We start from the raw sequence: 18,189 nt of genomic DNA, 5'->3' as shown, positions 1-18,189 counted from the left end.
AGGCTCAGCACCCTGCAGAGGGGCAGCAAAAATCCTATGAATCACTGAAGTCCTGCTGAAGCTGTCAAGGCTTCAGTGATGCTGAGGCTTTGGAATGGCCTTTGCACTCCCTGGAATTCATCCCTGGCAGGGAAGCCATGGGCTGCAGGAGCCTCTCCTCCCCTCCCAGAGGACAAGGATCTGCACTGGAAGGTGGCTTGCAGCACAGAAAGCTGGTGGTCAAGACAAGACAGCAATGTTTTGGGTTATGAAAAACACAGAAATCCACCCATCAATCCTTGCAAAAAGGTTTGACCCTTGGAAATGGCAATGCACATATGGAGGGCAATGAGAGAGACTTCACTATGGCACCATAACCAACATAACTTTGATACAGAGGTTGGAAAACCATGACCTTGATCATTGGCTTAATTAAACTGGGTGATATAATTAAAAAGAAAAAACAAAGGGGGGGAAGCTGTTTTTATAATCACCTTTTCAATTTTTGTGTTAATGTAACAGAAGACTTCTTTTTATTTACACCCCAGGGAATTATGCATTTTTTCTCTTGCTAAGAGAAAAAAAAAAAGATACATACACAGAACGAAAAGCAAAAAGTAATATAAGATAATGGTAAATTAGACTGGAGTAAGATCAGGGGTTAGAGAGTGAAAAATGGACAGAAAGTTTAATCAAGGACACTATGTGCTGCTGAGTCACAGCAAAGATGAGGGATATACATTTTTATGTACAAATATTCAATTACCTTGTTTGTTGTTCTTTGTTAACTCCACAAAGGTCTCCTCTGCAGTTCTAAAATAATTTTTTGTTTCATACTCTGGCTCTGGTTCAGTGTCACTGCTGCTTGCAGAATAGGCACATACCCTCAGAGCTCTGTCCTGTACAAATAAGGGTATTGCAATCATTCAGATGATGCATACGTATCAAAATAACGTCAAAGACAGCACTAGGAGTGGAACATTTCATACTCATCATGCAGTATAAACAGATAGTTCAACGGGAAGAAAGTCTGTCTTACCAGTTTAAATAACCATTTCTCCTTCCATGTAGGCAGAAACTAAGTGATCTTCAGTTGCACATTGTTTTCACATCTACCAACGTTTTTAGAGAATTTAATCCACTTAATTCAATTTTTAAATTTCTCTATGTTTAATACAGTGTATTTGTAACATAAAATTATCAACAAATGGTTTGCTGCAAGCAATTCTCTAGGCAGTCAGGACAGCCAGTAGACAATACTCATTCTTTCTATACCACTATATCCTGAATTCTTCCTATATTAACTTCTCTTGTTCTGGCATTTACATTGCAGTACTGGGCAGCCCTTAATTCCTGTCTCATTCCTCTCTCTTTTCTCTTCAGGAAGAAACACTAAGGATTTTCATCTGGGAGTAAACAGGAATGCTGACAGCTCTGTGTAGGCGGCAGGTGCCCGGACGGTGCCCCCCCCGCCTGTGCCCAGCTGGGGCTAGCCCAGATGCGCATGCCCGGGTTTGGTAGGTGTGGTTTCCGGGGAGAATTCCAGAGCCGGACGGATCAAAGTTAGCTCCTGATACTATCCGAGCCAGCACTAGCTCGACTGACTCCCACGGCGAGACTCATCCCACGCAACAGCTCTGGATAGATTCTAATCATGGAAGGCCTTAAGGTTTAAACCAGGTCATTACAATAAAACCCCACAAAATGGGTATGGAAAAGCTAAGCTAAGTTAATGGCATCTCTCTATCTATCAGCTGCCCTGGCCCCAACTGCCTATCAGTGGCTTAAAAGTTTTTAATTTTTAATTCTATTTTTCAAAGCATGATATTAATTTCCCTATCTTTCAATCCATGTGGCATTTTTTGAACTGATGCAGACAGACATCCATTGGAAACAGATACTTGTGGAGATGGGACCAGAGCTGAGGATACCTGCTTGGATAGAGGTGTGCCCAAGATTACCTGTAAAGCTGGGAGACTACAAGTCAGCTGTAGTCCTAAAGTCATTTAGACACATTCACAGGCCAGCTACACCCCCACTGAGCTTCTGAGGCAGACTAATTAGCAGTAAGGACTAATTAGCAGTAAGGACTGATCAAGTGTTGAGATGGTTTTGGGAATAGAGGTGGTCAGTCACGACTGGCTTAAGGTGAAGACCACACTGGTGCTCTTGTTCCTTGGAAGCCAACACTATTGCACTACAAAACTCACCAAAGCTTGTCAGTGATATACAAGGCAATTAATTTTATCACTCTGTTTGTTTGAAACATCCAGAGCGAGGGCAGTAAAAAAATACAAGATATCCCAGTCAGTAAATTCATGGATGAAGCAGACGTGCAAAACAGTTACTCAACAAAATGTTTTGAGCCTCTTGCAATGGGAGGCTCATTAACTGGCAGTGTCTGACATTTTCCTTCCTTAATGCCCACTTTCTTGAGGATGCTTTTTCCTCTCTTGGCTAACCTGCTGACCCTGTGCTTCTCATGGGGCTTACCAGCCTAGCATCCCTGGGTATGGATACCCTGACAACCATCAGCAGTACCTTTTATACAGGTATATTCATTTGCCTGTTGTTCTTTCTTCAGTTTTCATGAAAAGATTGAAGGACAGACAGACCACTGCAGGGATTAACCAAAACCACATAGACACATGTAAAATGAGTGTTTTCCCTTCCACATTACTTTGATAGCACATCTGCTTAGATGCTCACACTACACAGCCCTACAGACCACGAACTCTAAGCCTGGGGAAAAAAAGGGAATCTGAATCTCATGGAAAGCGAATAAACAAGATCCATTTTTCTTTAAGACAAAAAAGGTCTCTGCTTCCTTGTCTATAAAATGTTTGTGAGTATTTTAATTAAAACATGTTTGTAAACTGTGAGGACAAAGTACCTGTGGGTGCTGTATTATTATTATTATTATTATTAAACAATGAGATTGCAAATGAAGGGCAAGAAAGCAAAAGTAGCTGATTGCTAGTAACTCTTCCCACTATATTAAAAACATTCATTTCTAACTCTACATCACAACACATATCTCATTTAATTAATGACACTTAACTTATACCTTTGTCTTAGCAGTTCTCTTGGTGGTCCACTCTGGCAGAACTTTTCTATTTTCCACAATTTCTTCAGTATGCTCTAATGATGCAGAGGTCACAGAACTTGGTACTTGTTCGCTTTGCTTTGAAAGGTTAATTATTCCTGAATTATGAGAGACATAATTTAAATTCTAGGTCTTATCAGCATCTTCACAACAGTGTTTCAATTATAATCCAGTAAAAACTAGGGGCAATTCATGATACTTTCATTATGCCAAATAACAGTTACTATCCAAAGGAACAACTTACTAACTTACTGGAATAATTGTAACAACTAATTCAATGAATTCTAACAATAATTCTAACAGCTAGTGGCAGAATTGGATCCAAAGCCTCCTCCAGTTAACAACAAGAGAGGAAGACATGGATTTAAATCCCTCTAATACATCCTCTTTTAAACAACAAACAAGATTCAATAACTTGTAGGCACTGTAGGATCTGCTTTGTTATTTTATGTTCTCAGAGAGAGAACAGTCTGTTAACACAAATATAATTAGACCTATCTTTCTAGCAGAAATTCTCAATCAGTTAGTCTCTATTTGCTGGATTTTCACTATGCAAAGTCAGAACATCAAAGAAGATATATGGTGCCTATGAAATAAAATGATGATTGTAATTTGGATGAGAAAGTGAGGGAGAGAAGAACTGAATGAAAATATCCCAGTAAATAATGAGTTGACCTCACCCTTTGATGTATACACCTTTTTTTTAACATCTCTCCATGACAATTTAATTAAGATACAAACATTACAAGGTCGATGCAGTGAATATTAGCATTAAGATCAGAACTTGATCTTCCTGCTACTGACTTCTTATGAAGCAATTCAGTGCCTGCAGTTTCTGTTCAATTTGTTATAATGACAGTGTTTAATCATGGACTCTGGAGCACGCTGCTGAACTGAGGTCACACATGTGGCTATTCAAGCATGTAGCATATAATCTACAGCTAAGACTTCTCTTCTGCATCCTTCTTAGCTGTACCATTAATTAACAGTACATTTATTTAAAAAGGTACAATATCTTTTATTTAGCTTGGATTTGAAACAAGCAGGGGAGTCTACAATGAAGGCTACACTGTATTTTTGGAGTCTATTATGCCATTACAATACTGCACTGGGAATATTGCTAAATCAACTAAATTCTAAGATGCTCAATTAGAATTCTTCTGTTAGGCATCTTATCAACATGTAAAAGAGGCTTCTTTCCTCCTGGGCTCAATGTACATCAGCTCGTTAGCAGAACACATATTTGATGGCCTGAAACTAAGTTTAAACTTGATATTTAAGCTTACATAGAATCTCTCCTACAGAGTGACACAGAGTGATGCAAGTTAAATGCTCACAACTTTTATAAGAGCAATAAATACTTATGCTAACAACCCTAACCCAAATGAAAACTTGAGATTGCATTTGGTCACAATAAAACAATCCTCTCCTCCATTAAATCAATTACTTTCACTGCACTTTGTAATACACCTATCTTATTGACTGTGAAAAAAATCCCTTTTATAAATGCTATATGTAATGATTTGTAATGTTACTGACATATATAATAACTCAAATGTCATCCAAAATGTATATAAATGGTAAGTGTGCATTTATAAAAAATTGCACAGAGTTGAACAAAACTATTTACTAATACAAATTAGTAAAAATTAGTAAAATTTGTTTGTTGGTGCTTTGCTGGGCTGCTGGTCCTGCTGTTCCTTTGTCAGCTTTTCTTCTACAGTTTAAACACACGTGTAGCTGATAAGGAAAAGTAAGATATTTTATGTTTGTGTATAGAATGTATTTGTACAATGTTGTAAAGTAACAAGCATCTTGTTTGAGGTCAAGGCTGTATATTCATTGGGACAGAATTTATGCATTGAGGCCAAATGAGTCGTTAGTGCAAATCTGTTTTCAAAAGCAAGTCTCTATGAATTTATCTTTTCTAAGTCACAACATGGCTGTGCTTTGTATTTAGCCATAAAGTCGGATCCTGAATATTGCTGAACATCTGCATTCTTATTCAAGTCAAATTCCAAGGCTGGCATATGTTTTTCCTTCAAGTACTGTTTCTTGAGAAGAGGATTTAAGTACTTAACACATTTTTCTTCCTCAGATCAGCATTACATGTCACACAATTTCCATATGGCTTAGGTCACAAACTTGTTAACCTTCGCAGTCACAAAAAGCATCTCTTCTGCTCTGCATTTAACATTTCTCTTATCAACTGTCATTATTACAGGACTTCTGCTAATCAAAACAGACGTCAGGCCAGAAATAATGTGATTTTCAGTGTAATTGACATTTTACCTGAGGAAGCAGGCTTTGGGAGGCAACTTGGAAAAGGTCGTATTCCTGTAGCAGTCATGGCTGGATCAGATGTTGAGTGACTAATTATGCTTTCCACAGCCTCCTGGCTCTTAGCTGCTGAAGGCACTTCTCGCTCGAGAGTTTTGGCTTTTATTGAAGGAGCTGAAAGAAGAACTTGCTCAGAGGGTGCAAGGATCTCTGTTTCCAAGGTTGAGTCTTGCTTAGAAATGTGTCGCCCTGTAGATCGGTTCCCTGAGTCGGGGAGGGGGAAGGTTCCAATCCCACTGTCCAGTGTCCTCATCTGGCAGCAAGACCCTAGGATACAGGAAAATTGGGTGAGGTGGGGGAGCTAAAGGTGTTGCTGGTGTTTAAAGACAGTGAAAGGTTCTATGGGGAAAAGGGGCATCGTCAAAGGAAGGTTTCAAGGAAATAAAAGCATTTTGCAAGTACACTATAATTTATATCCTTTTGACACAATCTATCTAGCTGAATACAAAGACCATTTTGAGATGCAATTAAACCAAGAGAAACACAGAAACTGGCCTGCTTAGGAGTTACAATGGACAAGAAGGCTGTGCCTAGAAAGTGATTATAAATAGAATTTTTAAATTATTTCTTTCAAAGGCCCCCAGAAAGACCAGAGGGTACCAATATGACAAACAGAGCAGTGTAAAGTATTTCTTCCGACACTAACACACACCCCACAAAAGTTTGGCCCTTCCATACTTCTGCTTGCTTTGCTGTTTCTCTTACAAGACTGTGTTAATCAAAGTATATCATTCATTCTTACACAAAATTAAGATCTACAGAATTTCCTAGAGATGGCCATCTCTCCAAGCACCCTGAAAAACTTGGATAGCAACAGCCATACCCTTGTTTACCTTGTTACCAAACCCCACTTTGGGTAAGCATACACTTTCCAACTCAATGCCAGATGGGGAGACCTTAAGTACTTGGTTTGGAAAGAGCAGGGTCACACACAGCTTATTTATCCCACTCAAAAAGGTGTTCTACTAACTATGGAACAGAAAGATGCAAGTGTAGATACAGGCACAATGCTATTCTAGCAGCCAGGAGGCAACACTACCACCCTTCCATATCAACTTCCAGACACTTGCATTTTGTTTGTAAAATGAGGAAATGCTATCAAAGGGACTACAGTGAAAAAGTCCTTCTGAGAGATATAAACACCAAGGAGGCAACTTCAGCACTAATGGTTGGAAAATGAGCATAACGTAGGTTAAATGCCTGGAAACATCCCCTGACAGTGAGATCTTCAGTGTGTGGCAGACACTCCCAAAGGAAGTAGAGGAATTTCCTTTGCTTTACACAATTTAAGGCTACACTGAGTAAAAGATAGACTGCATTGAACAACTGGACTATAGCAGATGATGCAGAATATGACCCAATATATCTTCTCCATCTCTATTTTCTGTGCTCCTGAGTATTGATTTTTTTTTATGTCTATTTGTAATTTAAGTCTGTTGTAGTTAGCAGTCCTCTGTCAAGTAATTTTCATTGTTTTTCCTCTGCAGCGTTTCTAGTACTCTCAGAAATGCAGAAATATTTCTCCTCTACCAGCTTTGCCCGCTTGTTTTTTAAAGAAGAACATTAACATGGTCATTTTCTGTAAATACCTTCATCTCAATGGGCCATGCTTGATAGCAAGAAAGAAATTACTTGCACATAAATTAAAGTGTTCCTGGATCTTGTCAAATGAGAAGCAGTCTATATTTTCATGGTCCTCATTACCATATCCTTGTCACTTAAGATCAAAGCAAGACTGAGAGTCACAGGGAGCACATTAACCTTTCAGGGTCGAGCTGAGGTGCAACCACAAAACAACCTCAGCACAACCTTTTAAAAGGGCAACAAGTGACTGATTTCTCTCACACATGTACTGCCTCCCAATTTATACTTTCCATAAGTAAAAAGAAGATATATTCTGGAAATCATGGCTAGCTGGAAACTATATTTTCCATCACCGTTTTGAGCTAATGTGCCATAATGAAGGTTATCTAAGAAACATGAAAAAGAAAAGAATCATACAACCCTCTTACTCCATTTATCCTTCCCCTAATATACTTTTTGTTTTGCTTTTGAATATCTACCTAGAAATGGGTGAGCTGTTCCTCTTGGGATATAAGATATAAGTTAAATATAAGTTAAAATGTTAGGTGTCCGTCCTTAGCTCATGGACAGGCAATGCTTCAACTAATGACTACCAGTATGAGTTAGTAAATAAAGGAAAATACAGAATGAGGAAGGACTTCCATTATTTTTTCTTGACCAGAAGAAAGACATTTATGCAATACTGATTGGAGAGGCAGAGCTCTTCAGTAAACTGGAAGCACCACAGAAAAGAACATCCTGAAAAACAAAACTCTGGAGTTTCCCCTCCCCTGTCTGTACAGTCAGTGCTGGACCTGACTTTTTACACAAGGACTTTAAAAGATTTTGTAGCACTGTAGTACTGATTTTGTAGCACTTTTCCTTTTTTGAGCACTCTAAGGAACTAAAAAGTCAGTCCCTCCTAATTACAAGAAAATTAGGGAGATTCAGAATCTATATCAAAGAGCAAAGCTAAGTTCTGTTCAGGATGAACTGGAAGATGAACTCTATTTTATCTTCTAAGGTCACATTTCTTAGTGACACGAGGACTGTCATCCTTATTATGTCTAGAAATTGACTACCACAGCAATGGCATAAAATAAAGAGAAATTAATACCGAGGGCCATCCCTCCAAGACATACAGTCTCCTGCTGTTCCCAAAATAATTGGTTGAGTGATGGAGGAGCACACTAGAAGCGTTACATTTACTTAAAGGGAAAATATTTTTAATTGACTGTAGTTTTCATAGAGATTTTATCCATGATAAAGGAAACATACCATGTAGAAAACTGATTTCTAAAACCAGTTCACTAAATTTTAGTTATAAACAACTACAAAAGGGGCAGCCTTTCAAAGTTTTCAAAGCTCAGTAACTCCCATTGTGGCACTTAAAGTCAAAGTTTTGAAAAATCCTGTGACTCAGCTATATTGAGCAATACTTAAAAGCCTTGTCCCACATTGTGCACCACTAAATTCTTCATAAATGTTAATTTTTTCACTAACAAAAATAACTAATTCCTCCCTAAAGATATGCTATATAAATAAAAAAGTATCTCTCAGAAGAAATTGTATTACTGAATGAATGGATGCCCATTATCTTGCACTGTTTTTGACAATTCCATGAAGCAACTGCAAAATAAAAAAATGCATTATACATCTCAGTGACAGCTTTCAAACCAAACTGTTCATGGCCCATCTGATCTCATCAGTTGCTCTGACACTGACGTTGATCAGTGAGAGCTGCACATGCACACAATGAAAACATGTACAAGTTAAATCTCTGATGCTCCAACAATATTAGAGATGAAAAATGAGTCTGCAAAACATTTGAGTCTGAAAAAGAGTCACACATGAGCTTAATTGCTTTCGCTAGTGAACCTTTCCTGGCATGCAGGCCAAATTCCTTGCCTGATCCTGCTGGTCTGGGGTTGGTTTTTTTTTTTGTTTGTTTGTTTCTTTTTTTTGTTTTTTTTGTGTTAATTATTACACAGACAGAGACAGACTCACCATCTGCCATTTCACTGAACAATAGGACTAGAATCAGCAGTCTAAAAGATTGAAATAGCTCCTCCACTCCCTTCCATCCTGTGGATTTGAGTTTTGGCAGAAAACAAAGTCCCTGCAAGTCCCTACTGTAGAGGAACATTCCTCAAAATCGAAAACAGAAACAAGGAAGGTTTTAGAGAAAATTCTTGGAACTGGGAATCTTTTGATGACAAAGTGTTGGAAGAGTTTTGTGGACAATCTGAAGAAGACCTTTAATGCTGAGAAGCTTCTCAGCCACTAAGCAAAAGGATTTAACATAAAAAGTTTTCTCAAAGTTTCCTGGACTCCCTACTCCTCAATAATTTTTGGATTTAATATTTTCACAGGCAAGGTCATCATGCAGTTCACGTCCTGTATCAACTGGACAACATGGTCATTTGTTCAGATGGACAGGCTTTGTTGTATTCCAACACCAATAGTGTTGTGTCAGTATTCTGGTATCAGTAGATCACCAAGACCTCTTCAACATGGAGTCAGCATCCAAATTAGGTGGAGTAAAAAGGATCTTCCAAAATTATGTGCTATTCTGACAGCATGGACAGGGGAGAGGATAGAAAAGGGACATTTAGGCTGGTAGGTATCAGGAATTCCAAAAATTAGATCATCACTGGAGAATATCAGCTCCTTCTGTATGTTTTTTTTTTTTTTTTATATCTTTCTCTAAAATGGCAAAATTTAAAGAGTTAGAAGTAAACAATAGCCCACTGACAAAAACTGACAACCTAGAATTCATTACAGTGTTTTCAGGCATTCTCCTGAGCACATTTCAGAATGCAAACAAATTGTGAAACCTAATTATTTTTCAACTTTCTCAGTATCTTCTGAAACATTTGACACAAACATGCCACCACTAGTGAAGGAACAACCCTTGGTACAAATCCTATGAAACTGGGAGAGAACACCCAGGGAAGCTGACTGCTGCTGATGCTTTTGTGCTCCTTCAGAGGCATTGGTTCCAGTCAGTCTGCAAGTGCTAGGAGCTCTCAGTCTGACCTGGTACCATGCTGGTTTGTGTAGTTACATAGCACTCTGTTACTCTTTCTCTATAATGCATGTGACTGGAAAATCAACCTGGTGGAAAAAAACCCACAACATAGAAAAACCACTATGAAGGGAATTGCTTCCAGCACACACAACACAAGAAATGTGGGTCCAGCCTCCTTCAGACTGAGTTCTACACTGATGCAAAATAGAGTATTACTCAAAACAGCAAAATCTGTCCCACTTTCAGATAAAGTATATATTGGTCTTTCTAATGTTAAACTCCTGTAAGCCTGTGTTGAGTCCTAGCACATATCCAAGATATTTCATTAATTTAATATAAAAGACATAAAGCAATAATATAGCTTTCAAACACAGCTTCTGTTACACATTTCTTCATCACTGTGAAAAGATACTTTTACTAAGGGGGATGTGTTGCCACATGTTTGTGTAAAGAAACCTTTAATTGAATAGAGGGCTTCAAATTCTTTCATCAGGTAAAGATTTGCGTTCTAATAAAGTCTTTTTATGTTGTATATTAAAAGAGTTTCACAGATGCTTAGTCTATTCACAAACCACACACTAGTCCTGCTTTACCTAAGGATTGTTATACTTTTAAGAAGCCTATATATTCACCCGTGGTTATTTTGATCATCTAGTAAAAACAGCATGTGAATTATATCATTACCGTTACAATAAAGAACCACAATTAAGCAAACCAAAAGATCCAAAGTTTTACCCACAGAGCAAAAATAATAAGGCAATTCTATTAAGCAGGTATTTTGCCTCATGGGCATAAATAATGTCATTTAAAATGGTCAAGCAATTCATCCACTTGGAATTAGCATAAGAGGAGCCATTTCTGGATGTGGGCACACAGGGAAGGACTTAAAGGTCCAGAACTGAAATAATTATAGGCCCTAACATGTTGTAAGTAAAGTAAAGCTTCTCTACCAGCTTGTGCCATGACTGACAGAAGACAGTGGTGTCTCAGTGCTGCTTGAGGGGGTCAGGATTTCCAGAAGAAGATCAGAAACCTCAGAAATTCCCCATCAGGTAGAGCCACGATGACACAGACTGCTGGGTACCACATGCAATTACTGCAAACAGAATTTATCTCTACTGCAAATGACTGGCACAAACTTTCTGTTTGGAGATGGCAAAGTTAAAGAATGGTTAAAATTGATGAAGTATCTATCTTAACATTAAAAATAAACAGCAGCAAAGAGGGTATCTGTAGTTTAGGTCAAAAAAGATCACAGGTAGTTTTGCTTTAGTCAGTTCTATATATAATCCTAGCAGCACAGGGACATATTTTCTTTCAAAGAAGCCTCCCACTTCATGAAAAATATGGAATTCTCTCCTGTGCTCACCACTACAGCTGGTTTCAGATCTCCCTCACATAAATTTTCAAGTTTCAACCTAAAAACTGCACATGATTGACACAAATTTCAGCTGAAAACTTTGAGTAACCACCAGCATTTTCCATAGAAATAAGACATTTTCAGGAGGAAAAAAAAAAATCAGTCAAAAAATAGCTCTGTATCAAGAACAGTTTCACTGGGAAATTTCCAGCAGGTTGTTTTCAGAAGCTCAGAATCATTTAAGCCTTGAAAGGAGGTTTTGAAAGATAGGGAAGATTTAATGTCCTTTCTGCAAGGAGTATCTAGGACACTAAAATGAAAGGGCATAATTCTCATCAGTAACAGAATGCACAAAATCTAACAAATTAATTTTATTTGCATTAGAAGATTCAAGACTTTCTCCTAAGCTGACATCAGGTATCAGAGAACATGCACCTGTTTTCTTCTGAATCATAAAGGGGGTATAATTTTTCTAGTATTTTGAAACATGCCAAATCATTAATTAATACTTTTCCTTTTTTTTCAGAGTAATATTTCAAACATAAATAGGTCTCTGGAAATTTGCTTTATTAGTTAATAAACATCTTTAAGCTACGTGTGGCATTGGCAGGAAGAACTTAAACTACAGATGGCAAAACAGATCTCTTTATTTCCACATCTTCCTCTTCATCTGCAATGCTAAAGCAACCACAAAGAAATGAATGTATTTCTGCTAATTCAATGTCAGTTTTTAGTAGATTATTCCTTCTGGGTTTACACCATAATTTGATCCAATTAGTCAAAGATGAACACTTTATTCTTTTCTATCAGATCTGTAGAATAATGAGTATGCAAAACCAAAAAACCCTGAAGGCTGTCCTAAGTAAAACTAGAAAAGACTCAAGCTTTCCCAGCCCTGATATTCCCATGGGTACTGTATTGGTGAAATGGAATTAATTCTAATGTACACTAAAGAGGGATAAATGGGAGGAGGGAGGAGGGGTGAGCAGTGTATTTTCACAAGCTGGTTCTAAAAGTGAACTTCTGCTTGAATCTGGGATTCCAATTTATGCTTACTTATAATAATAATAATAACAAGAACAATGAAGACATTTCATTTATTTATTCACTGTTCTTTCTATTGCATAGATGAGAGTTGGGTGCTGAGAAGGAAGGGACGACCTCTCCTCACTTATATCCTGTGACAGGATGAGGAGCAATGGATTCAAGATAGAGCACAAGAAGTTCCACCTCAACACGAGGCAGAATTTCTTTAGTGTAAGGGTTACAGAACCTTTGGTGGTTGCTCAGGAATTAATAGCAAGCTGCAAAACATTTGCAGGAAGAATTAAGATTGTTATTTTTGCTAATACTATTAGAGGTGGCTGGTTTAACTTGAGTTTGGGAATAACTGCATTAGGATGCATTTACAAAGGAGAAGAGGTCACACTTAGCATCCAGTGAAGGTTTCTGTTCACTGACCAGTGCATTTGAAGAATTTAAGCATAATGGGATGGAACCAATGACTGGCCTGCTTTGAGGCATCTCTTATAAACTAGAGTTTGTTTCCACTCATGTTGAGATACTTTGATTTTCTATTCCCAATAGACAGGATTAGTGAGAGTGCTTTAAGCATAAATGCTGTCTCTGGTAAACACAGACCTGTATAAAAGTGCATAGGATGCTCTGGGTTTCGCAAATGCACAGGAGAATATACTGTATTTATTTTAGTAACAGTACTGCTTTTTGTTTATTAGTTAAAAAAAAAAAAAGACTGAAATTAAAGCCACATGAATATTAAATGAAGCTTTAAATAATTCTAATTCTGCCCTGCAGATGACTTAAGAGTACTACTAATAAACAGTTACAAATATACATAAACACCTGAAACAGACTGATTTTATTTCTTAATTAATGAAGTGAAAACTCATTAACAGAGCAGAGAGAGCCCTGAATAACTTTTAGGTAAACCTATAATCTTTCCATTTCAGTACTCAAGTTCAGCTCCTGCTAACCAGCTGAATCATTGTGAAACTAACTGTATGGAAGCAGAAGCTGGTAAGAAAACATCATTACTTAAAGCCAGAGGAATGAATGGATTTTTTTCAGGAACTCCATTTTCTGGGAAAAAAAAACAAAACAAAAAACCAAAACCAAACAAAAACAAAAACAAAAAAACCCCAAACAAAAACAAAAAACCCTGACAATTTTGAAGCAATATACTGGCCCTCTTTCCATGTTAAAGGCAGAAAATAGGGAAATTATTCACTATAGATATATTTGTTGAGTTCTTTTTATTTTCCTCACAGTGGATTGTCCAAGCACTGAGAAATTCTAAACATTTCACTAAATGTATAGGTATTATTTCTCTAGTATAGTGACTTTTTTATTTTTATTTTTTAGGTCTGTTTTTCTATGAAATGCAACAATGGCTTGCATAATCCAATCTCCACAATTAAGGTCTCTGACTGAAGACATTAGTCAATACTCCTCAAATTCAATTAAAAATGGCAAAGAAAACAACATTTTCAGTTTGCTCACTTGTACTTCAGGTGTATGAGCTACAGTTAATGGCAAATGCGTGGCTTAAGCACCTACAGATGGCTAGAAGCAAAGAAGATGTAAAGCAGAAGACTCTACAACAGAAGAGCTCATTCTGTTATAGAGAATCCTGGCATGTACTGTAGGAATTTTGAATGCTGTAGGAAGTTTGTTAATCAGGCACAGTCCTGATTTGAGTGATAAAAATGAAAAGAGATTGGGCCACACTGCAAAGTAGTGTAAATCAACATAGCAGCATTAACTTCAGAGCTGAAGAACCCAGTCATCCTCTTTAATTGACATTTTAAGCCTGAATGAGACCAGCAGATTCTCAGTATCCTGAATGATAATTAGACTGTATCCTATATATAGACTGTATTAAGAGTCACACTTCTTCTCATTCTAGTGATAAATTTTTGGTATTTCTGGCTGAATAAACGTAATGACAAAGAAGGAAATCAACAGCAAGTCATTGTGGCTAATAAGGAAGTGTTGATCCAAAATATTAGTTCTCTCCACAGAAGGAAGAGAAGCTAAACAGCAGGCTGCAGAAGAATTGGCAATTAGACAAGTGCTACGTGTACTGTCTTTTAAAGTACAAAGATGATTTGTCATTGCCAGACTGTGAATAAGGTAAGCTGACATAAATTAGAAGACACTAATGGATGTTAGTTTCATATTACTCACATTGGCAAGGTGCTCCATCACCTTCAAGAAACATAAGTAACAACTAGACTAATATACAGAAAGTTTCACTCTATTATAATAGGCTCCTCCAGACCATCATTTCAAAATTAATCCTTGCAGATATACTCAAATGCCAAACACAAGTCAACAGACAGTAGAGCATAATATTAATTCCATTTCTAGTGGCCCAAACTCACATAATGCTGTTCCTCTCACAGCTCTCTACATTATGCAGAGTAGCCAATTCACTTTCTCACCTGTATGAGAAACACATGCTAATAAAATACGGAAAAAACACTGAAAAGATGCAGAGCAACTCGGTACGAGGAGAGAATATTTAATCAGCTTTATGCACTGGTGGGTGGTGTTTCTGATAAGCAAGCCCTGGGATAGTAAATGCCCTGGAAGAACCCTCAAGAGCATGACCACACTGAATCTTCAGTAACATAAATATTGCAGCTATAAGAACACAAGACTGATTAATGTTATGCAAAGAATGGCACATTTGTCATGGACAGCTTTAGAACAGTATTTTTGAAGATATTCAGAATCCAGTTGTTGGGGTCCCTGGGCAGGATGTCCAACCTCTGTGCTGCTTGGGTTGTATTTCTACACACAAGAGCATCAGTTGGTCTTGCAAACCTTACTGCCTCTTTAGATTTCCCCTTGGTTATGCCTTCTTTAAGCTACTCTGGTTCAGAAAAGTAAACCACAGAAACAGGGCATTTCAATGGTGTTGAAGGATCAGAAAATGAAGATTTTGAAATACCAAAAGGGAAGTACAGTGTTTGATAACTGCATTAAAATGTAAATGTTCTGGGGTTATTACATGAAAGCATGAAATGGTACAAACTTTGAGGAACTGACAGAGGCATTTAAGTGATTGAAAGTACAAATGTAACAGCATTTTACCCAGCCAAGCTCTGGTTTGTGCACTTTCACACAAGCCTTCTGTCTGAAGTATTCTGAGGACAGTGAGACCATGACAGAGAAGGAGGTTGAGAGCTTGCCTCCCATATCTTCCAGGACCCTTATGGCACTAGGCTTTGAGGCGTTATTTTATTTTATTTTATTTTATTTTATTTTATTTTATTTTATTTTATTAACAAGTTTGGATCCATATGTTGCTAGAAGCAAGCAGCTTATTTTAGTATTTATTAATTCATCATTTTAGCAGTTGGAAACCTTATACTTTGGATTAACAGCCAAGCTGGGTAGATACAGCAAGTGAGCACTTTGTTAAGTTGCCTGCTACACTGAAGTCCCACTTCAAAGCCCCAGCCCAGGAAGGATGCTTACTAAAGCAATACAGTCAGTATGCACAGATTTAACACCTACCTCACAGCTTCCAAATGCATACAGGGCTTTAGAAAATGGCTTTGTTACTGATGTAGAAATAAATGCATGCATAGTTGTACATGGCCCATTTATAGGGGATTCATGAAAAACCTAATGCCTTATCACAACCTGTATAAAAACATAACATTTTTGAGCATGCAGATTCAAAATAGAATCAGACCCAGGTTGGAAACTTATTTGGTGATAACTGGGTTTGTTTGATGGCTTTTAGAGGCAGCAATCTCATATGCAGGGACTTCTAGATACTCCACATCTTTGCTAGGTGGTGATGGGGAAGATAAAACAAGCATTTTTCCTTTATCTAATCACACGTAAATGAAAGATTCAAGTGCTGTATCAGTGATTAGATGATTGCTAAATGGTTCGTCTCAACTTCTATCAATTGCCTGATGAAAGGAATTAACACTGACAGTGGTAAGTTGTTTTTCAGGAATTGAGACTTCATGACAAGAGGGGATTTCTTTTGCGGTCAAAAGATATTTTATTAGTTGAATATTGTTCTTGATTAAATGCATTAAAGGGGTGCAACAATTTGCCTGACCTTAAAGCAACTTTTGGGTGACCCTTTTGCCCCTCCACAGTAATGTGTATAACTTGTCTTTACTGAATGCACAGGCTGTAAGGCAGATCAATTTATTCACCATCTTCCCTCTGTCACTTACTCTGTTACACTTATCTCAGTAATTCATTACAGACCTCACCTAATCTGTCTCCAGGTTTTGAGGGTTCTTTAATCTAAATGTGTTTGCTCAAATATGTCAGGCTTAATGGACATGTTTTAAGATGATGCATGTCAGAATTAATGTATTTACCCCATCAATCAGGCTTGTTTCCTTCACATCTATTTCCATTCCTTGAGAATGAGAAAACATGAATTCAGTAGCTGTTTATTTAGTACTCCAGGAAAAAACACCTAAAGTTTTAGTAGTTCATAAAATGGTGAATAAAATCCAATTCAGCACAAGTGGGTGTCCTTTTAAAGGCAAGTTCAGAATTTAAATTTGAATTATTCTTTCTCAGTTCTGGTGTTCATCAGATTTCATAGAGAAACCAAGAGGAAAGAGGTAGATGACACTGGAGTAAGGATCTATTGACTAGAAATGGTATGGTTATGGAAAGAAAAAACTGTTGTCTAGATTTGTGGCTAGTCAGATAATGAGAAATCCTGGGCCACCACACAAGTAGTTATCACCAGTTTTAAATGATACAGGTGAAAAAATATGAGAGGAATGGTGAGGACACAATATCTTGTCAGTAAATGGGTATGCCTGTGGGAAATTCATACAGAAGAACAAGAAAAGTCAGAGACAAGGAAACTTTTAGCTGGTGTACCACAAAGAATGCAGGTCCTCCTCCTCACAGAGCAGTCTGCTTAGGAAGTGCATTTTTTTGTTATCATATGTCTACCACTGCTGAATAAAAACAGTATTAAAATACACAGATAAGGCTATATCATCTTTGGTATTTTGATGCCTCAGTACTGATAATTATAATGCTGACATTTCACTGGAAGCCAAACCCACTTATATCTACAACATGTTATATGTCCTACGTTTCCTATCACTACATCTGTAAAATTGCTATCAAGTTGCTAGCAAGTTATCTATAAAATATGCTGCGAAGGATATTCCTGGCTTCTACTTTATTCTTCTTTGCTGCACACAAAGCTTGAAGTAGTGGACTTTAAAACAAAATGTAACAGAAAATTCCAACAACACTTCCTTTCTGGAACATTACACATTTAAGGGATTCAATCAAATGTTCTCAAAAGAAGACCAGTCTCCAAAAAGTGGCTTAAAAGACAAACATTCCTTTTTCTGACCAGATTGCCTTTAAATTAAACTGCAAAGCCCTCTTCAAGGTTGTTCTTGAAAAGTAGAAAAAATTATGACAAAGCCCGCTATAAGGCAGATGATTATCAAGAACTGTAATGGAATTGAGAGCTGGGCTACAGCAGAGTTACAAAAGAATCCCTTGACCTCAGGGTGTGTTTTTGTTCTAGCACAAAGCAGCAAAGTCTTACAATGTATTTTTTAATGTTGCTTTGATAGTGTGAAAGCCCTACCCTCTATCCAGCCAGAGACATTTCAGACACCTTTTAAGGATCTGCAGGCATTTTCTCTGTATTATAGAAGTGCCAGTAACTGCAAGGTTCCCATTTAATATTGGATGAATCAATTTTGAGCAACTGACCTAATGAATGACCTCTAATGAAAATTGGATAAAAATAAGACCCAAGTCTTA

At 37.4% G+C, this 18,189-nt stretch overlaps 1 protein-coding gene across 6 annotated transcripts in view; it reads right to left on the bottom strand.

The window, feature by feature from the left end:
• Window positions 1-722: 722 nt before the first annotated feature.
• NCKAP5 (NCK associated protein 5) overlaps window positions 723-18,189 on the bottom strand; it is a 432,579-nt gene continuing 415,112 nt past the window's right edge. For 5 of the 6 annotated variants that reach the window (XM_071746512.1, XM_071746511.1, XM_071746513.1 and 2 more), the window contains 3 exons: window positions 5,378-5,692; window positions 3,047-3,183; window positions 723-878 (listed from right to left, as the gene is read on the bottom strand). In XM_071746512.1, coding sequence (XP_071602613.1) covers window positions 738-878; window positions 3,047-3,183; window positions 5,378-5,692 — 593 coding nt within the window. In that variant the 3' untranslated portion in view covers window positions 723-737. Of the gene's footprint in view, window positions 879-3,046; window positions 3,184-5,377; window positions 5,693-18,189 lie in introns of those variants that run through there. The other variant, XM_071746517.1, reaches the window with a different exon arrangement.

Source organism: Heliangelus exortis, chromosome 6, assembly GCF_036169615.1.
Source record: "Heliangelus exortis chromosome 6, bHelExo1.hap1, whole genome shotgun sequence".
Classification (NCBI taxonomy): Eukaryota; Metazoa; Chordata; class Aves; order Apodiformes; family Trochilidae; genus Heliangelus; species Heliangelus exortis.
The sequence above is the reverse complement of the archived record's forward strand: the minus strand, read 5'-3'. Positions and strand labels throughout refer to the sequence as shown.